Source organism: Talpa occidentalis, unplaced genomic scaffold (assembly GCF_014898055.3).
Source record: "Talpa occidentalis isolate TD23 unplaced genomic scaffold, MPIMG_talOcc4v2.1 talOcc4.17, whole genome shotgun sequence".
In the NCBI taxonomy this organism is placed as follows: Eukaryota; Metazoa; Chordata; class Mammalia; order Eulipotyphla; family Talpidae; genus Talpa; species Talpa occidentalis.
This window is the reverse complement of record NW_023601754.1, coordinates 46,299,689-46,320,546: the sequence shown is the minus strand read 5'-3', so window position 1 is coordinate 46,320,546 and position 20,858 is coordinate 46,299,689. Positions and strand designations below refer to the sequence as shown.

At 51.6% G+C, this 20,858-nt stretch overlaps 1 protein-coding gene across 1 annotated transcript; it reads left to right on the top strand.

Moving 5' to 3' along the window:
• The first annotated feature begins 823 nt into the window (after window positions 1–823).
• Window positions 824–20,846, top strand: PLEKHA4 (pleckstrin homology domain containing A4). Its single transcript, XM_037516937.2, has 20 exons — window positions 824–1,271; window positions 1,714–1,803; window positions 2,890–2,997; window positions 4,500–4,572; window positions 4,674–4,774; window positions 4,923–5,032; window positions 5,564–5,779; window positions 6,117–6,396; window positions 7,007–7,081; window positions 8,288–8,335; window positions 8,455–8,535; window positions 8,669–8,818; window positions 9,848–9,946; window positions 11,894–12,034; window positions 14,463–14,562; window positions 14,635–14,711; window positions 18,539–18,700; window positions 19,507–19,565; window positions 20,242–20,354; window positions 20,575–20,846. The coding sequence occupies exons 2-20, from the start codon at window positions 1,720–1,722 to the stop codon at window positions 20,832–20,834; spliced, it is 2,337 nt and encodes a 778-aa protein (XP_037372834.1). The 5' UTR covers window positions 824–1,271; window positions 1,714–1,719; the 3' UTR covers window positions 20,835–20,846.
• Window positions 20,847–20,858: the final 12 nt, after the last annotated feature.

Genomic DNA, 20,858 nt, shown 5'->3' with positions numbered 1-20,858 from the left:
GTCTGCTGTGCCATGTGGGTTGCTCCCTGGCTAGCCAGGGATGGAACTCTTGCTGCAGAGGCTGCGGATTGCTTCCTAGTGTGGTGCTTAACCCCTTGAGCCACCAGGGAGGCCCAAAATAAATAAAATCTTTAAAAAAAAAATTTCCGCCACTACAAACTGAAACTCTGATCTGTTAGCAGCAGGTTAACCACATAGGAATGGGAAATCTCCCCGAAGTCACAGGCCCAGAGACACAATCTTCCTGCCTGCTTCCCCTCCACCCCCCATAATCTTGCTCCTCAAAATAGGTTCAGGAAACGTGTGTGTGAGATTCCCTGTCTAGAACAGAAGGTGGAGATGTGACAAAGGCCACTTGACCCTGCTTTAGCCAGAGTCCAGGAATCCAGAGCCACTCCCTCTTCCCTGGAGGATCTGGACCCATCCATTCAAAGCCACATTTTCAGCTGTGCCCGCTCCTCCCTGTCCCTCCTCCCCTCCCCATTCAATTCACACCTCAGATGCCCTGTCTCCTAGCTCACACCCAGGAGTCTGAGCCCTCATGGCTTCCAAGATCCAAGTTCTCTTCATTCAATGACCCAGGTCCCTGCCCTTGAACAGCCCACTGGGGCCCTGCTATCTGGGCTCAGCTATTTTCCAAACCTTTAGGAATCCCAGCTCAGCCCTTAGGGCACTGGGGCCCTCCAGGGACCAGCCCAGCAGGGACTCAGGAGTCAAAGGGGGGGGGGCCCCCAGCCCCACCCCTCAGCTGTGGGGGCAGCTGAGCCAGGGGTCAGGCTGTGGTGGGGAGGCCAAGAGGGGCGGGGTCAGCCGGGATTGGGAGGGGAGACAGCAGCGTGGGCGGCTGGCAGACCAGCAGAGAGGAAAGAAACTGGGAGAGGGAGGAAGAGAAAGTGAGAGGGGGAATCAGAGAGGAGGAAACAGCAGACGTGGAGGGACAGAGAGCAAGAGGACGAGACTGAGTGTGAGGGAGAGAAGGAGACAGACTCCAGAAGAGACTCTTGAGTCCAAGGGAGGAGGTTTGGACAGAAATAGACTGGGAACGTGCTATGGAGGAGAGAGAATGAGTGTGAGACACTGGAAACGACAGACAGGAGAGCTGGAAAGGTGAGCCTGGGGCCAGAGATCATCTAAACGCAAGAAGAAGAGAGACCACCAGAGACTAGAAAGACAAAAACTGTGGCTATGAGAGGCAGCCCTTAAGGGACACAGAGAGAGGGAGACTGGCTGTCACTGGCCTGCTGTCCCCTGTGATCAGGACCCCAGAACTGGTAAGTTCCCAGGCTGGGCTGGGAGGGCATACCTGGGTGTGTGTTTTTGGCACCCCGGGACTTGGCAGGGACAGTCTGGGGGGTGCATGTGGGAGGGCAGGAGACAGGTAACTGGGGGATGCAGCAAAGAGGTAGGGAATTAAGGGTCCCTGAGCACGGGTGGGGGGTCAAATTCCTGGGGGGCAAGAATAAAGAGCCCCTATTCTCTGTCTTGGGCTGTAGACAGCTGCCCCCCCCCCTGCAGCTGCCAGGGCCGCCCACCTCACTTGGCATGGCCCTTGGTATGTGGTCCCAGGCCAGGGCTTTCCCCAGCCCCCCAGTCCCCAAACAACAGGCTCTTTCTCCTCAGCCTCCTCCAACCTCTGAGCCCCTGACCCCGTCTCTGTCCCCAGCAGGGTCAGCTGCACTCATAGGCACACAGTTCCTTTCTTTCTCTCCCCAGCCCTTGATGGAGGAGGCTCGACCTCGGAGCAGCCTCAGCCTGGCCAGCAGCGCCTCTACCCTCTCCTCCATCAGCAACCTGAGCACCAAGGTTCGAGTTTCATGGGGGGTGGCGGAGTGGGCGGCTGGGGAGGAGAGTGGGCCCCGCTGGTGGCTCGGTGCCACCCCAGGGGTGGGAGGTTGGTTGTGAAGAGCAAGTTTCCCTCGCAAGGGGGTTTGCCCCTGAGGTCTCAAATTGCCCACCAGCCTCAGCTAGGAATTCAGAGGCGCTCCCAGCTGGTCCCGCCCCTTGTGTTTTCCCAAATCAGAGCCAGGGTAACAACTCAGCTGGACTCTGCTTGCTAAGATAGAGCCACTCCCCAGCCACGAGTTCCCCGAACACCCCGCTCCCAACTCAGAAATAGACCCACTCTTGATGAGAAAGTCCTGTCTGGCCCTCCAATCTAGCCGGTTCCTGAAATTCCAGGAGGAAAATCCCTTCTCTGACAGATAAGGCCCATGAGGCCCAAGGTACTTGTATCCTACATTGTCACCCCATCCGTGATGGACGCTCCTGCCCTTGACCTCCTGCCATTCCCCTCACTCATCTCTACCCACTGACTGGGTCCTGGCCTTGGTGAGCACCGTCTCCAAGGACGGGCAGCCCGTGGGGATCTGGCTGTGGATTCTGAGGTGCCTGAGTGCACAGGAGAAGGATTGGGAGTCATCTCTTTCCCTGGACATGATGGCTAAGAGAGGTCACTTGCTGGCCCCGAGGTGTCCCTCGATTCCAGCTGACCACATCCCCAGGCTCAGCCGGGTGGTCCCTCCTGACGATGGGGACCTGGGATGGGGCAAGACTTCCCGTTGAGACCCCACAGGCTGCGCTCCACCTCAGGCTCTCTGGCCAAAGGCTTCCCCTCCTTGGAAGCAGATCCTTATTTCCATAATCCCTTCTCCATCAGCCACTGGCCACTGCCTTGCTCCCGAACACCTCCGTCGGCCCCTCCAGGTGTCGCTCACCTGTGGCATGTGCACACCAAATTCTGATCTCCACACCCAGCTTCCTCCTTGACCTGGCGTCTGAGGGCAGCCGAGCGAGGACCGGAGTCTGCCTGCACCCCATTTGCCTGCACCCCATTGCACGCCTCCCCTGGCCCATGCCAAGCTCATGTTCTCTTCCTCCTTCTCTCCTCAGAAACCCACCCGGGCCGTGAGCAAGGTGCATGCCTTCGGGAAGAGGGGCAATGCGCTCAGAAGGGACCCCAACCTCCCAGTGCACATCCGAGGCTGGCTTCATAAGCAGGTGGAGTGCGTGGGAGCAGGGCAGGGACACTCTGCGTGACGCTCGAGGCTGTGGCCTTGACTGTCTCGTTTCTTTCCTCCCGAGTTTCCAAATATGTTTCACTTTGGCATCACCGCCTCTCCCTTTATTCTGTCATGTCTCACTCGTTCATTCACCATCCCCTGAACATAGGCCAACGACCAAACCTTGGGGCACACGCTGTTCACATAAAACAAAGGCTCTACAGTCTTGTTGAGCTACGTGATAATGGTCTCTCTAGGGAGCCTAGACCCCTGCTGTGACTTTCACACAGTGACACAGTCACCTAATGTGGAATTATCCAGAGTTACCCCCATCCATAAGGACCACTATATAATACAGTCAGGATGGGGGTGCGGGTTGACGATCCATGAGTATATAAAGTAGACTTGATGACTGCAGATTGCAGAAAATGCCACGAAGATAGAAGCACAGGGGATGACTTCCCAAGAGGCTGAGGGGCGAGAGGTCAAAGTTTGAAGTTTGGGTGAGCCAAGGGGAGAGAAGAGGGGCTGCAGGGCTGTGGTTCTCAAGGGCTGGTTCCAGACCAGCACCCTCAGCTTGCCTGGGAACTTTCTCTCAGTGCCTGTTGTCACGGCCACCCCAGAGCCACAGCATCAGGATAAAGCTACTCTGGAAACGGGAATTTGTGTTAAAAAAAAAAAATAGCGTCCCTGGTGATTCTCATGCAAATCAATACTGTCCATGAGGAATCTGCGCTTTATTCTAAGCCCGGTGGTGAGCAATCTCTGGAGCAGGGGACCCATGGGATCTGGTGTGATTTTATTTATTTTTTTTAAAGATTTATTTATTTATGCATACAAGAGCTGGGGCACAGGCCAGAGATGTGTGTGGGGGTGGGGGTGGGGGTGGTGAAAGACTCACCAGAGACAGAGCAGAAAACAGAACAGGCAGACTGACCAAAACACACTGCTGAGGGGAGCAGCGGGCAAGACAGGAGAGGTCTGCTGCGCCATGTGGCCGGGGATCGAACTCGTGCTGCAGTGGCTGCAGATTGCCCCACAGGTTGCGCCTCAACCCCTGCGCCACCAGGGAGGCCTGGGTGTGATTTTAGAAGACTGTGTGGGAAGGGGTCGAAGAGGGCATGAGGGGAGACACAGGGCTCAGGGTGATGGCTCCGTGCCACCTCCCTCGCCTCTGCGTCTCAGGCGCTACCACAGCTTTCCTGTGACTTCTGTTTCTGACAGACGGGAAAACATGAATGTCCTAGGGGGGAGAGACTTGTTCCAGGGCATGGTTTGAAAGCTGTGGAGCTGGAAGTCCACCGCTCCACATGGGTCAGTCTGATCGCCCGGAACCTGTGTCCTGTCAACTACGACCCAGGCTGCCGGTTCTCCGTCAGACCCTATTGCCCAGCACGCGTGTCTGCTTCTCTCCTCCTGGGCCTCTGCCCCACGTGTACTGCGTCCATGTCCTTTTCCCCTCTCGCCTCTACTTAGGTCTCCCTCCCACTCTCTCCCCAGGACAGCGCTGGGCTCCGGCTCTGGAAACGCCGCTGGTTCGTTCTCTCTGGCCATTGCCTCTTCTACTACAAGGGTCAGTGCCCCAGCCGGCATGGGGTGGGCCGCCCCCTCCCTTTGCCGAGTCTCCCGGCCCCAGATCCCGCGTGACCCCTAACTCCAGCCGCTCTTTTGCAGACAGCCGCGAAGAGAGCGTCCTGGGCAGCGTCCTGCTCCCCAGCTACAGCATCAGACCAGATGGGCCCGGAGCCCCTCGAGGTCGGCGTTTCACCTTCACTGTGAGTCCACCGGTCCTTGAGTCCATCAGCCCGTCGTGGGCCCTAAAGCACGAGGCGGTGGGGGTCGGCATTGGATCCTGAGCAGGATCCATGGCATCTTCCTCTTTAGAGGGCCTGGACACCTGGCTCCAGCTCTCTCTTCTTGCAGGCAGAGCACCCGGGCATGCGGACCTACGTCCTGGCTGCGGACACGCTGGAGGACCTGCGGGGCTGGCTGCGGGCCCTGGGCCGCGCCTCCCGCGCGGAGGGGGACGATTGGTGGGTCTAGTCCAGGCCACGCTCCTGAGCCTGTACCCCCAATCTGGGTCTGTCTAATCACCCCTAGCTCCTCCTCTTGAGGCCCTGCCTCTTCAACATCCTGTCGCTGTTCCTTTAGCGGGCCCCTTTGGGCTCTAATCTGCAGGAAGACTTGCTCTTGCAAGCTCTGCCCCCCATCTGGTCCAGCCTCTTCAATATTCTACACTCTCCGGTTGCTCCCCTCAGAAGACTCCACCCCCTAAGGCTGTCACTCAATGTCAGATTAAAAAAACTCTCAAGCCAGTCTCCGTCCCCACCCTGTTTTCAGGCAGCAGACACATAGCCTGGGGCGTTGGGCCTAGCGACCTTGATGGATCTGGTGGCCCTGCACAAGTCACTTCCACACTCAGACCTCAGTTACCCCATTTACAAAATGGGAATGATTTATAGACCTCCCTTTGTGGGCTGCCCCCGTCTCCTCCTCTGTGATTTGAGGATAGGGTCCGTTATGGGGCTCCAAGGGTGATGTCTTTTTCTGTGTTCACTCATTAGTGGGCGGCCCAGGTCACCTGTGCGTCCCCAGCCGGGGGAAGGCCCTGGGGGCCCCGGTGGCCCCCCAGAGGGGAGAAGAAGGGACGAGGGGCGCCGTTCAGAATCACCAGAAGTAGCTCGGCTCTCCAGGGGTCGTGGCAGAACCGGACTACTCGCCCCCAGCCCCACAATCGACCTCCACTCTGGATCCCGCATCCGGAGGTCGAGGAGCCCGGAGTGAGTTGGACAGAGTCTGAGGCCAGGAGGTTCCCTGGGGCTGAGCGTCAGAGGTTAAGAAGGGTGGAGACTGGGGCTGAGTAGGGGCTGGCTTAGTGCTTGCTCACCTGAGTGTGACTTGCTGGGGTTTTTGTGGGGTCAGAGGCTGTGGGGATGAAGTCCTAAGGAGATGACTTGAAGGGGGAAATAACTGGGGATCTGGCCAGCAGCGGAAGGTACCTCTCCAGAGGGGCAGTAAAAAACACTGACGGGAGACACATCCTTGAAGCTGACTTGGTGGGTAGTGGGGTGAAGGGGCTGTCATCGACCCAGTTCACTAATTCTCACCTCCCCACAGCCTGTTCACACCGCTCTCTCGCCCACCCTCCCCTCTGAGCCTCCCCCGGCCCAGTTCTGCTCCTGCTCGCAGAGCACCTCCTTCTTCTGGAGACACAGCACCCCCAGCCAGGCCCCACACCCCCATGAGTCGCATCGATGTCCGGCCTCCCCTGGATATTGGTCCCCAGCGCCAGACCCTCTCCCGGCCACCCACTCCCCGCCGAGGACTTGCCTCTGAGGCTGGAGGAGGAAGACCCCCTCGGAGTCCCCAACACTGGAGTCAGGAGACCAGAACACAGGTGAGCAGAGAGTGACAGCGAGGGGGACTACCTTTCCCATGCGGCATTGGGCTGTCTATCAAAGTGGTTTCTAGGCCATTGCCCCCTGAGTGTCATGGGAATTGTAGTTCACAGAAGCAAAGCTGGGTTCAGATTTGAAAGGGAGAATGGACTTTATCTCCCATTAGTCATGGGGGCTGTCTTTTCAGGCCAGTCTCTGGCATTACCCCTTAAGCATTATGGAGATTGTAGTCCGGAAACTCTCCTCCAAGCCTGTACCTTTCGAGGCAGTGCAGAATTGCATATGCCTTATATATCCAGTTTCTCTTGCCAAGTTGGTCACTCTGAGCATTATGGGATTGTAGCCCAGAATATCCACAGCTAACCACAAATGTAAGAGTAGACTGCAGCTTCCCTTGGCCCCTGTGGCTATTCTGCTGGTCTTGTCCATTTATTACCATTCTCTGTGTCCCCACAGTGGCACACAAAGCTGGAGAGCAGGGAGTTGGGGGAGTCATGGGAATCTAGCCTGCACCTTGAAGAGTCTCCTAAAGTACTTCAATTAGCCACCCAAATTTTCATTGCTGAGACATGCCAATTTCTAAACATCTCATCTTAATATTCCTTCCAGGCTCCCTCTGGCACCTCAACATATCTCCAGCTTCCCCCGAAACCTCCTAGCACCCGCACTTCCATGGTTTTATTGGTAGGTAACTTGGGGCATCTGCTAGAGCCCCTGCACACCCCCCCTTTTTTTTTGCTATGGTGAATGTCATCTCCTGGACTGCTAAGACTGGATATTTCAAGGCCTCTGGGTAGGCACTTCTAGTAGTTTATTAAGGCAGCCATAGCTGGGTAGCGCAGAGCACATCTCTCTGTTCATTCATATCACCTTCCGGGTTGTTCTGTTTTTATTTTTATTTTTTTTAATCTAAAAGGTTTTCCATTGTGCTCTCAGTTAAGAGAACTCCTGAATTTCTTTTAGTTTCATAGCTATTTGGATGATGTCTTCTTTTAAAAAATAACCTTTTCTATCTAGATGGTGTCTAGATAGGCTATTGGTGTTGCATCCCATCTTGCACCTGGCATCTTGGCTGAATTCTCTTCTTGGTTCTAATCACTCTTTGATTTACAGGATCAATGAGCATATTATCTGTCAACAAGGATGGTTTTATCTTTTGCTTTCCTATCCTTATATTTGTTTGTTTCCGTTTCCTTTTCCTTTTTTAAGATTTATTTTTTATTTATTTATGCATATAAGAACTGGGGTCTAGGCCAGAGGTGCAGGGGGTGAGAGGATTCACCAGAGACAAGGTGGGGAGCAGAATAGGCAGATCCACTGAAATCCACTGCTGAGGGGAGCAGCGGGGAGACAGGAGAGGTCTGCTGCGCCATGTGGGTAGCTCCCTAGCTGGGGATCAAACTCCTTCTGCAGTGGCTGGTGACAGCTTGATAGCGCTGAGACTTTAACCCCTGTGCCACCAGGGAGGCCTTCTTTGTTTTTTTTTTTTTTCTTTATTTTTTTCCCCCACCTTTGAGAAATGAGGGAGGCCTTCTTTGTTTCCTTTTTTCTTAGTGTATGGCACTGGTCAAGGTCTCTAATGCAGTGTTAAACTGGAACAGAGTGCCCCAGCGTTCTTGTTTCCCTCTCAATCATAAAGAAAGTGTCACATTTCCCCACCCCCAACCCCGCCCCACTTTATTGTAATATTTACATTCACTATTTGGTAACAGAGCCCATTGGGTCTTCCTAAAGTCACGGATGGGCACTTGGCCTACTGTGGTTTGCTAAAACTTGCGATGAAGCTGCTAAGGAGAAGGGTCTGTCCAAAGAAATAGGGAGTGACTCAGCACTGAATTACAATAGGGATCTGTTTGTCCATGTGACCCCCAATTTCTCTGTCTTCCTTAGCCGGGTCCCCCGTTGGACTCACCTTTCCACCAAAGCTTGGAGACAGATGTAAGTGCCCCTGATCCAACTTCCCAGAACTGAGGCGAGAATGTTCTATGTGGTGGGGGGAGGAGGTGGGTGCAGAGCCAGGCCTGGCCCGTTCAGAGCTCCTGTTTTCTTTTCTCCAGTCCCTGTTGAACAAGCTGTGTGGGCAGGATCGGCTCCTCAGGAGGCTGCAGGAGGAGATAGACCAGAGGCAGGAGGAGAAGGTACGGGCTGCTGGGACAGGGGATGGACACATGGCCTCCCCACCTGCCCCAAGTCCTTCCTGATCCCAGCTTGCCCAAGAACGCAGGACACTTCTCTCTCCCTGGGGTTGGGTGTGGCTTCATCTGGATGCAGGAGCAGCTAGAAGCAGCCCTGGAGTTGACCCGGCAGCAGATGGGCCAAACAACCAGGGAGGCTGCAGTTCCTGGCAGGGCCTGGGGACGACAGCGCTTCCTACAGGACCGGCTGGTCAGCGTGAGGGCCACCCTCTGTCACCTGACCCAGGTGAGCACCCCAAAGGTGCATGCCTTCCAGGGAGGCCCCCGGACCCCACCCATTGTACGAAGGCCCATGTTCCTAAAGGCTCGTAGGACTACAGTTCTGGGAATTTCCTTTTCCCTAAATTTCAGACCAGTGATCGTGACAATTTTAGAGGATGAGAAGCAAGCAGAGGCAGCAGAATTTAATGTAGTGGCTTAAGAGGAGAATTTGATACAGGTTTCCTGGCTCCTACTCATAGTAGCATGAGCTTCTACTCATAGTAACTGGGTGACCTTAAGAAAAATGACTGATGCATAGATTTGGGGGGGTGTGTATGGCGGTCAGGGAGTTATATGAAATACATAGAGGGGATTTATTTAAAAAAAAAACAAAAATAAAAATTACTAAACCCCTTGGGCCTTAGATACTTCCTGGAAATGTGAGGTGCTAAAAATAGTATTTACTTTCTAAGATCGTTGTGAAGATTTCATAAATATACGTAAATAAGTGAATGAATATTGAACATTTAGGTACTTGGTAGATAGTAAGCTGCATTTAAGAGTTAATTATAATTATGATAACTTCTAAAATGCTCACATTCAGAGTACCTACCGCATAAAAACTGAGGGAGAGCTAAGCACAGCACCTAACAAATGTCAGCTGTATTATTGTTATTGTTATTATTACTATTATTCAAAAGGACATTTCTACTCTCCGGGATGCATGGGGGGGGTGGTCTTGACTGTTCCAATAATTCATTAGATCTGTAGGCTCTGCTGCCCGAGGGGAGTGCAGAGATGATCCAGAGGATTCAGAGGAAATTGTTATTTGTCCACACTCGCAGTCAGTTGGAAGGATAGGCTCCAAATAGACATGGGTGCTCAGTAGTCTGAGCACAGACATCCTTGGGAATTAAAGTCCATAGATTCCCCCCCTCCCCCTGCCTCCAGGGCACCAGGACCAGGCTACCCTACCCCCCTGGGGACAGAAGGACTGGGGACAAGATTTGGCTGGCAGGCGTGCTAACCTGTGGCTCCTCTTTCTGGGACCAAGGAGAGAGAGCGGGTCTGGGACACGTACAGCGGCCTGGAGCAGGAGCTGGGCACCTTGAGAGAGACCCTTGAGTACCTGCTGCACCTTGGGGCCCCCCAGGTACATCCCTGCCCTAAAGCCCCAGGCCCAGCAGCACAACCTCTGACTCCAAGTTCACATGGAAACACTCTAGGCCTTTAAGCCCTGCTCACAAAATCCCACTTTATAAGATCGTTGTGAAGGTTTCATAAATGTAAGCAAATAAGTGAATGACTATTAAACACGTAGGTATTTGGTAGATAGTAAGCTACATTTAAGCCACATTTATCCCAAGCCCCTCCCACTTTGTCTTGTCTTTTTTGTTTTTTCCCCCAGGACCCCCCACTTTGTCTTGTCTTTTAATTAAAAAGCCCTGTGGTAGTTCAGACCTACCTTCAGTTTCGGAACCACTCATGTTTCTGGTTCTAAATCTCTTGTCTTGTTTTGAAGTCCTGCCCTTCTTGTGAAAACTCCACTCCTCAGCCCTTCCCCATCCTGCAAGTTCATGTCTTGCATTCTGCATCCTGACTGATGCTGTTAAATTTATCCTCTGGAATTTCCAGTTCTAAATCCAGTCCCTTTGTTCAAGCCCCAGTCCGGAAGTGTAAGCTCTGATGCTAAACCTCAGATCCACTTCGTCTTTCTGAACCTAGTGGTTGAGTTTCTAAAACACATGTCTAGCTAAGAAACTCTGGCTTCTGGTATTATATGCATACTCTGGGGTTGAATCCCAGCCTCTTCACACGAAACCTATCCTATTTCTTCCTAAAGTCCACCTGTCAGCTCTAACCCTCCTCCTATTGGTGTTAAATATTACTCAGCACCAGCAATCTATGAAAATAACAATACATCACAAGTTAGTTTTGTTACAGAAATACAACTTTAGTTTAACTCTTGAAAACCTGTCCATGTATTTCACCACATTTAACAGAATAAAGCAGAAAACCACACATCATTCCAGTAAATGCAGGAAAAATCTTTGAAGAAATGATAAAAGCCTCAACCAAGTCAGACTAGAAGGAAACATCCTTAATCTGATGAGTCATCTATAAAAAAATCTCCAGTAAGCTTTATTGTCGACAGTGTAATCTCGAAAACTTGCCTTCATACCAGACGTCCTGGTATGAAGTACACGAGTCTGTGAAATAAATCAAAGTTAATAAGGACCGAGAGGACGAACTCAAGTGGTTTTGATTTACAGACATGATTTACAAAATCATGACATGATTTTGTAAACATAAAAAATTCAAAATAATCTCCAGATAAACTAGAATAAACAAATTTAGCAAGGTCACTGAATGCAAGGATAATGTGCAAAAACCAGTTGACTTCCTGCATGCTAGGACCAAACAATTAGATAAGAATTATTTATAAACACTGGTGTTTGTAATTAACACAGACTGCATATTCAGGGAGAAATGTAATGAAAGCTATGCAAGCCATCTACTCTGAAAGCCTCAAGCGATCGAGAGAAGTAAAAGAAGACCCACATAGATGGAGAGGCAGACCATGTTCATGGAATAATGGAATAATGTAAACATGTAGGCTCCTCAGATTGGGTTCTCCAATGGGGATGCAGAACCCCAAAACCAATCCAGGAGGTTTTAATGTGGATTGACAAAATGACTCTTGTTACAGCAGTAACCAAAGCAACGTCCAGCAACAAAGTTTGGGGACTATGTCTGACTGTAAAACTACATTTACTAAGACTCAAGGTTAGACAAATGGACCAAAGCAATAGACTAGGGCATTCAGTAACAGACTCATGCATTTGTATCACCTTTTTCTGACAGAGGTAACACTGCAGCAGTACAGAAAAGAGTGTTTATGAGAAGTGGTGGTAGGTCAATGGCATACCCATGTGCAAAGAGATACCCACACATACAGCCTCCATTAGCACACATAGTCCTCGTATGGCTCCGTAAACACAGCCAGTCAATTTCAGACCCTGTCTCTGACCTTTAACTTTCCATGCATCTTCCAATTCTTGAGTAACAAATTCCTTCCCCCCAACCCCGCTCACCCCAGGACAGAGCATCTGCTCAGCAGCAGCTGTGGATGGTGGAAGACACACTGGCCGGTCTGGGGGGTCCCCAGAAACCACCCACACACACTGAGCCTGACTCCCCATCCCCTGCACTCCAAATCGAGGAATCCTCAGAGAGGGAGGTAAGACTCACACACCTCTCTTCCCACCTCAACTTCCTGTCCCATCTGCCCCTGGCCTAACCGAATGCCCACCGACTCACCTCTGTCTCCCTTGACCAGCTAATCAACCTCAGGCAAGTATCTGAAGTTCCAGAAGCTTTTGCTTTCTCGTTGTTATATTGTGATCATAGCTGGCTCTCAGCACCTCCCAAGAGCCTGGCCTGCATCTCTTCTTAACTCCACATTCTAGGATGTCATGTTGGAAGCTTGAAATTGATCATGGGGGGAATGTTTGTACCATGGATATTGACACATGTGACAAACCTAGGTTCGTTTCTCCCAAAGAGGCATTTTAAAGAATTGTTGTAACATTATTTTACAACCCTGTGTAGAATCCAAGATTATATTCTCTCACCATGCCCACCACAAAATGTCTAATCAGCACTAATCAGCCTCTCTACCTCTCTCCCCCTCTCTCCTTCCCCTTTCAACATCATTCTGTTGCAGTGTCTAAGAGTTTGTTTTAGTTTTATTCTTTCCACAAGTAACTGAAATCATACAGTGTCTGTCTTTCTCCATCTGACGTATTTCACTTAGCATAATTCCCTCAAGTTCCATCCATGTTGTCACAAATGGCAAAGTTTCATCTTTTTTATGACTGAGTAGTATTCCATTGTGTATATGGACCGCATTTTTATCCTCTCATCCATCATTTGGGCACTTGGCTATTGGGAATAGTGCTGTTATAAACATAGGAGTATGTGTCTTTCTGAAAAGAGGATTTGTTTAACATTCACCAGACACCAATGACCCTACCTTGTAGGGTTTTTATGAGCAGCAGAAATGGATACAGAGTAGGTCCTCAGGAAGCAGGAGCCACTACTGTCAATGCTGGATTAGAGATGATGCTTGCCCTGACCTTCAGGTGACGTATCTAGGAGGGACCTGGGTTCAGATCCCAGCTCTGCTGTCTTTGTTAAATCCATCATTGACTTAGTTCTCTGAGCCTCAGTTTCCCCATATGTAAGACAGAGCTATAGTTGCCTCATAGATTCATCAAGAGGCTTCAGTAAGAGAATACACTATGCTTAGCACCGTGCCCAATGCATTACCTTTATAAAACCTTGCATTTCTAGGCCTCCCTCGTGGCCCAGGGGGTAAGCCTCAGCGCTATCACTGCCCCAGCCTGATTTTGACCCCCAGCCAGGAAGCTGACCCACATGGTGCAGTAGACCTCTCCTGTCTCCCGCTGCTTCCCTCAGCAGTGTGTTTTAGTCATTCTGCCTTTTCTGCGCCTCACTCTGTGAATCCTCTCAATGCCTCCCCCCCGCCCCCACCTTTGGCCTATACCCCAGTTCTTGTATGCATAAATAAATAAAAATAAATTTTAAAAAATCATTAAACAAGGCATAGGTGTAATGTGTAAATACCTAGCAGGCAGGTACTTCTAAGTGAAAGTTGGAACAGCAATAATCAGAGTAGACAAATACATTTTATTTATTTTTTAACCCTACCCCCTACACCCGCTGCCATCCCTTATATCTGCTTGTCACCTTCTCCCTCTTCCTGCCTTTTAACCTGAGAGCCCTCGCTGTGTGATGAACGTCTGCTAGTTTTGGTAATTATTTTACTTTAGCAAATCATCTGCCAGGTAAATGTCTGCTATTTATTTTTTGTCATTGTGACTTGCTTTATGCACATCACTCCCTCAGACTCTCTCCATGTGCTAGAAGTGGCCGCCATTCACTTCTCCTGGCGCTGACTGGTATCCCAGAGTGTGGGTGGAATGTCCAGTCCTGTCTGTGGATGGGCATTTAGGCTGCCCCACGTCCTCGCCAGTCACAGGCTATCAGAAACCCAGAGAGCTCATATTGCTTTGAGCTGATGGTTTCCTATTCTTCAGATAGGTCCCCAAGAGTGGGATTTCCAGGTCATACTGTATTTCCCTTTTTAGTTTTTTAAAAAAAGATTTATTTATTTATGCATACAAGAACTGGGTATAGGCCAGAGGTGTGGGGGGTGAGAGGATTCACCAGAGACAGAGTGGGGAACAGAACAGGCAGATCTACTGAAATACACTGCTGAGGGGAGCAGCAGGGAGACAGGTGAGGTCTGCTGCACCGTGTGGGTAGCTCCCTGGCTGGGGATCGATCTCATGCTGCCGTGGCTGCAGATAGCTTCATAGGTTGTGTCTTAACCCCTTGCACCACCAGAGAAGCCCTCCCTTTTTAGTTTTTTAAGCTAAATCCAGATGGCTTTCCATAATGGCTGCTCCATTCACATCCCTACCAGCAGGGTAATAGGGTTCCTGTTTCTCCGAATCCCTTCCAGCCCGGGCTGTGGTAGGGTTTATAGCCTTAATCCTACACTTAGGGTATCTTCACTGCCCAGTGCTTGCGAAATGGTAGTAACAATAACAGTCATCATTCCCCTTTCTCAACCCTTGCAGAGCCTGCCTGAGTCTCTGGAACTGAGCTCATCTCGGTCCCCCGAGGCTGACTGGGGGCGGCCCCCGGCGGGTAACAGAGACCTGGCCAGTCCTCCTTCAGGTGAGTGCCCTGGGCTGGGTGGGGCTTGCTTGGCGTTCCGTGCCCTCACCACGTCCCCTTCTGCCCTTCCAGGTCTTGGGTCTCCAAGAGTCTCTCGTGCTTCCAGCCCTGAGGGCCGCCGTCTTCCTTCCCCCCAGCCAGGAACCAAGGTAGGCCATCCATCAGGTAGCCCCTGGATCTGGCCGCCATGGATTTGTCACTCTTGGGGAAACAGCTGGGAGAGGGGAGTTCTAAGGTCACCCTCCCACCCCCCGCCCCGAGCAGAGAGAGACAGATAAGATTGTTAAGACTGGGTTTGGTTTCTGCCACTTCTGAGCTGTGTGACTTTGGGTCTGTTACTAAACCTCTCTGTTCCATTTCCTCACCTGCAAACTGGAGCAGATGGCAATGCCCACCACCCAGAGCTGATGTGAGGATTCAAACTAGACAAATACCCTCAGGGTCAAAAATAGCACCTGGAATAGAGCAAGCACTTCATTCATTTATCATTCATTCATTCAACAACTATTTACCACATACCCACTTGGCTGTCTCATAAGGGAGCCAGGAGCCATGTGGGCTTAAATAAACTGGGGCAAACAAAAATTAAGCGTCTTTACCAAAGATTCAAGACTGAGGACTCGAGCCCAGGAACAGCCTCCGGAGAACTCTGGGAAAGCTGCCCAAATTCTGAGCTTCCCGAAGAGAATTTTATGCAAGGAAAACATTTTACATTTTCAAGGATTTTTACAGAGAAAGTTGGGGCAGGTGTCCAATAAACGCATCTCTCCGATGTTGTCTATGCCTCGAGGAAAACAAGGGGGGCGGGTTTATTAGACTTACCCTGTCTCTTTAGAGCTTTATGTTCTGGAAACTGGAGTTTTAGCAACTCCACAGTCCTTGAAGTTTTGCCCAGAAACGCTTTGTTGTTGATGCAGCTCCTTTATCAGGCCAGTCCTGCTCTCCCTTTGCTCTCGGGCTTGACACCCTATATGATCTCACCGGAAGAGGCGTATCCTTTTAACAGTTAATTTTAGTTTACAGCCACATGAGGCTGCGTAACTTTAAAGGAGTTAAAATAAAGTAAATGCACCTGCACTGGCTGCCTTTCGGGAGCTCAGGAGCCACCTGTGGCCAGTAGCTGCCCTGCGGGACAGTCAATGCATGCAACATTTCCACCCACACAAAGTTCTAGCGCGTCGAGCATTTAAAGTGCTTGATGAAAGATGAGGGAAGGAAATCTTTCTGTCGTGAATGTGATATTCAAGATTCTCGGAGGAGGCAGATGACAAGCAATCAACTTGCTATGCATTATTTGATACAAGTTAAAAGGAAATAAAAGCAGAACAGGGTCAAGGAACTTTGGGATGCTCACAGATGGAGAGCAAGGTCAATGGCGTGGTCTGGGGAGGCTTCGTGGATAGGTGATTTGTGAGCTGATAGCTGCAGGAGGAGAGGGAGCAGCCTTGGGGACATCTGGTACAAGAGCATTAAAGGCAAAGTGAACAGACTTTGCAAGTTTCTGAGGCAGGAGCTGACCTGGCTTGCAGGCGGAGCAAGTAGAAAGCCATTGCGGCTGGAACCGAGCACGCAGATGGATCTTTGCAGGACCTTGTGGTCCAAGGGGAGGACTTGGACTTTGAGGCATCGGGGAGATTGGAGGGTTCTGAGAGTCCTCCCGGCCTCCCGCCTCCTGGGCTGCCACAGCTGGCACTGCAGTTAGTGGGAACGGGCGCCCTCTGGTGGCCATGTGGGGAACAGCCTGGAGGGCTGCCCCAGGGAGGGGTGGAGGAGACAGTGTGCAGAGTAACAATTGTTTGTTACTTAAAAGAAGCGTCGATGTTGCCAGGCAGCCGGATTCTAGACACATCGACCTAGATACATACCTCATCCAAAGCCAAATGTAATTCAAAATGCAAAGTGCTGCAGATTCCAGCTAGGTAGTAGGGTGCGTATGCACCCTCGAGTGAAGTAAGGACAGGGAATCTCCTGCAGGGAAGGGACGCAGGGGTCTCCTCCGTGAAAGAATTCACCAGAGACTGTATGGAAAGCAGAAAAGGCAGATTTATTAAATGACAGCGTTGCTGCAGGGACAACGGAGAAAGTGGTGGTCTGGCCACCGAAAGAAAAGTTTGGCGCTTTCTTATACTCTGAGTTTGCAGGGCTCTAAGATTTAAGATGCAGATCCGGACTGACTCCTGACTACTAAAGTGTCAGGCTGTGGTTAGTGCCTGGGTTTCTTTAAAATTTACATCAGGGGCCTTCGGCCTGAGTTCGATCCCCAGCCAGGGAGCTGACCCACATGGCGGAGCAGACCTCTCCTGTCTCCCTGCTGCTCCCCTTAGTGGTGGGTTTCAGTGGATCCTGCATGTTCTGCTCCCCACTCTGACTCTGGTGAATCCTCTCACACACATCATCCCCTGCACTTCTGGCCTACACCCCAGTTCTTGTATGCAAAATAAATAAAATTTACATCAGCCTTCAGTGGTCACAGGTAATTCTTCACTTTCCTTTATCTGTTCAAACTTCCCATCCCTGCCCGCTGGGCCTGGGAGAGACTAAACTTTCAGCCCTATAGGCCCCAACAAATGCTATGTACCATGAAAAACCTCCAGTGGTGTCTTGTGGAGCCCCCATCATCAAATACATTAAAATTTCTCCCCCCAGATATATAATTATTCATAGCAAATGGGATAAAAGGTATTCATAACATTTCGATTTTACTGTCAAGTTAAAAAAATTATATGTATGGCAATGCCCTACTACATGAATGAGCCAGAGGGGAATAAAAATAGGCTAGACCTTTTCTACTTCACTGGAAAAGGTTTTACCAAACATGATGTCACAGAGCCAGGTGCAAATGAAGCAAGTACCTGAGTGTTCACATGTCTAAATGCTCGTGACCTCAGCGGCCACGGGGACTCTGGAGACAGGGGTCGTGTTAGATGCAGGCCATTCTCACTGGAGGGAGGTGGTATTTCATGATGGTTTGATTTGTGTTTACCTGATAAGTGATGACCAGTGTTTTTTCTTGTGCCTGTTGGCATCTGTGTGTCTTCTTTGGAGAAGTGTCTGTTTAGCTATCCTGCCCATTCTTTTTTTTTTTTTTTAAAGATTTATTTATTTATGCATACAAGAGCTGGGGTGTGGGCCAGAAGTGGGGGGGGGGCTGCGGGGGGGTGTGAAAGGATTCACCAGAGACAGATTGGGGAGCAGAACAGGTAGAATGATTGAAATACACTGCTGAGGGGAGCAGCAGGGAGACAGGAGAGGTCTGCTGTGCCATGTGGGTAGCTCCTTGGCCAGGGATCCAACTCATGCTGCAGAGGCTGAGAATAGCTTCACAGTGCTGTGCTTAACCCCTTGAGGCATCAGGGAGGTCCAAGTTCTTAAGGGGAGAAGTCAGGATCAAGGTGTCAGCAGGGCCATACACCCCCCACCCCCACCCAGGAGGCGCTCGATGCCTCTCTCAGCCTCGGGGAGCTGGTGGCGGCTGAACTATTGTCACATGATGTCCCCTCAAATTTTGTCTGGTTTTGAGGTCAAGAGAGAGTTTGTGAAGTCCTCTCTTTCTAAGGCCAACCCCAGTGGATCTTCACTCAATAGCTGCCATCCTTCCTGTCGTGGTTGGAGCTGGCGCAGTGGCTTCTTGTCACCCATAACCCAGAGCCCTGAGGATTAGCGGGAGGACACCTGGTCTGCCCGGGAAAGTGGAGCCTTATTAGGCGGGGTCTTCGCATTCTGCAGGGCCGCTGAGGGAGCTGAGACCAGACTGGTGGGTAGAGACCCAGTCACACAGGCTTCCAATGCTTTGTCCTGAGGACCCATGTGGGTGAAGGGAGGATGCATGGAGTCAAGGGGTGTCAGCTCTGGTGCTGAGAGAGCCCTGTGGCTTGGTGGTGACCTTGCTGGAGGGGGTGAGACTAGAGCTCAGAGATCCAGGGAAGAGATCAAAGGGAGGCCAAGGTTGGGGTCTCCAGACATTTCTCGCCTCCAGGCTCCCCTGGCCCGTCCCCGGATGAGTGCCCAGGAGCAGCTGGAGAGGATGCGAAGAAACCAGGAGTGTGGGCGGCCTCTTCCTCGCCCAGCCTCCCCTGGGCGCCTCACCCTGGGGAGGACACTGACCCCCGCCAGATGCCATCCTGACACCGACCAGAGGGTGAGGGGAGCAGGGTGGGTGGATGGTGATGGGTTTCCTCCCTGTGAACAGGCACGTGCCCAACCTCATGGGCTTTCAGATTCACCCCTACTTCTACCTTCCTTCCCAAGTGGAGGGGTGGGGGAAGGGGTAGAGACAACTTTTCAGTATCACCTGCCTTCTCCCTGCAAGTGGGGGTCTTGGGTCTGGACCAGGCTCCGTTTCCTTTGCAGTTGTTACTTGTCAAATGTTGGGGGGAAAATCCAAATAAACCAGCAAGGAACCGAATTTAAATTCATGCTGTTGCCATGGAGAGCGCCCTGAATCAGAGAAGATCAGAGCGCCTCAGCAGGGGGGTTTCATTTTCCACCTTCCCAGGGAGGAATTAGATAGACATGTCATACATGGGATGATTTTACAGTGGGGAATGGGCATCCTGCTGAGTCAGTTAAATACAAAACTTTTTTTTTCTGCCTAGTTAGTTTCTTTGGGGGAACAAACAGTCTAGTCAATCATTTATGAGGTAAAGAATGTAAATTTGGAGGGTCTGTTTCTGATCTTGTTAGAGGTAAAGAGGGGAGACTTCCTTTGTGACTCTTACCTCCATCATGTGGAAAAGAGGGATTCTTTGCAGGAAGACTTTTCCCAAAACACAGAAGGGGGTACGTAGGAGTGGTGGGTGGTGTTTTTTTTTAATCCATTGCTGCTTTCCATGTGTTGAATCTTTGGGGTAATTTCATCCTCTCTCTGGTCCCCCTCTTCTACATCATTAAATGAGAAGGTGGGGTTTCCCAGGGGAGGAATTCTAACACCCCATTTCCTTGCAGCCTGCCCTTGGCTACTCAGGAGCCCAGAAATTTCTCAGAAGCTCAGGGTCCTGGAGCAGGTAAGCACCTGGAGGGGGTGTAAGGAGTAGGGGAATGGATTTGCTAAAGCAGAGGAAAGTAACATTATTACTAATGTTCCTGATTTCTGAAATATGCCTTTCAGAAGTACTTGAGTTCCTGTGGCACCAGAAAGCCCTAGATCCCTAGTGAGAACTGTAGTTCTCCAAACTCCCTGAAGGTCTAACTTGGCCCCCAGGTCAGAGAATTGGGTAAAATTTATGGACTAGTGAATTACACATCAGGCAAAACACAGGCTTTTGTGAAGGCCACAGCTTTAAAAAAAAAAAAAATTATGCATATAAGAGCTGGGGTACAGGCCAGAGGTGCGGGGGGTGAGAGGAGTCACCAGAGACAGAGTGGGGAGCAGAACAGGCAGACTGACCCAAGTACACTGCCGAGGGCAGCAGCGGGCGAGACAGGAGAGGTCTGCTGCGCCATGTGGGTTGCTCCCTGGCTGACTGGGGGTTGAACTCGTGCTGCAGAGGCTGCGGATTGTTTCTTAGTGAGGTGCTTAACCCCTTGAGCCAACAGAAGGCCCAGGCCACGCCTTTTTAAAAGTCCGTTGGAGACACGTGCTGGGGACTACAACTCCCAGAAGGACGCGCGCGGCACTGTGGTCCTCTCCGCAGTGGCTATTAGTACGCGTCCCCCCAATCTTTTCTTTTTTCCCCCTAGTCCAAGGAACGCCACCCCGTATTTGCCGACGTCCGAAGGTCACCGGGAGCGAGTCCTGAGCCTCTCTCACGCCCTGGCCACGGAGGCGTCGCAGTGGCACAAAATGATGACAGGCGAGGAGGGCCGGGGACCTTGGGGCCCTAGGTTTTCGGGAAGAGGGTGTCGGAGACCCGGGTCCTGGGTCCTTGTGAGAGCGTTTGTCGTGACGAGGAAAGGCGAGCCAGCATTTGGTTCTCGGTCCTCGGCAGGAGGGAACCCCTGTCCAAGGTCTGGGGGGAGAAAGGCCTGGGGTCCCAAAGTTTGTCGCTCTCATCCCCCACTTGCCCTCTCCAGGTGGGCCTGCGGACTCCCGAGCGGACCCTCTCCCTCCTGCGCCGCCCGCGTCTGATCCCGCGCCCCAGGTGACCTCGCCCCCCAGGTCTCCCGCCCTGGCCAATTCCGGCTCCACCGCGTTCTCCCGCCCAGGCAGTGGGCGTGGCCCGGGCCCCGCCCCCTGGGAGAGCACGTGGGCCTCGGGGCCCGCCCCTCCCGCCCTGACCCCGGACGAGGGGGCGTGGCCTCTGCGCGTCACTCTGCTGCAGTCCAGCTTCTGACCAGCCAATCGGGGCGTGAGGGCG

Bases quoted from the DNA above. Each gene is read 5' to 3' on its own strand.
- PLEKHA4 (XM_037516937.2), top strand. From the start codon at position 1,720: ATGGAGGAGGCTCGACCTCGGAGCAGCCTCAGCCTGGCCAGCAGCGCC. The intron at 8,819-9,847 runs GTGAGCACCCCA...TCTGGGACCAAG, and splicing joins CCCTCTGTCACCTGACCCAG to GAGAGAGAGCGGGTCTGGGA. The intron at 18,701-19,506 runs GTGAGGGGAGCA...ATTTCCTTGCAG, and splicing joins ATCCTGACACCGACCAGAGG to CCTGCCCTTGGCTACTCAGG.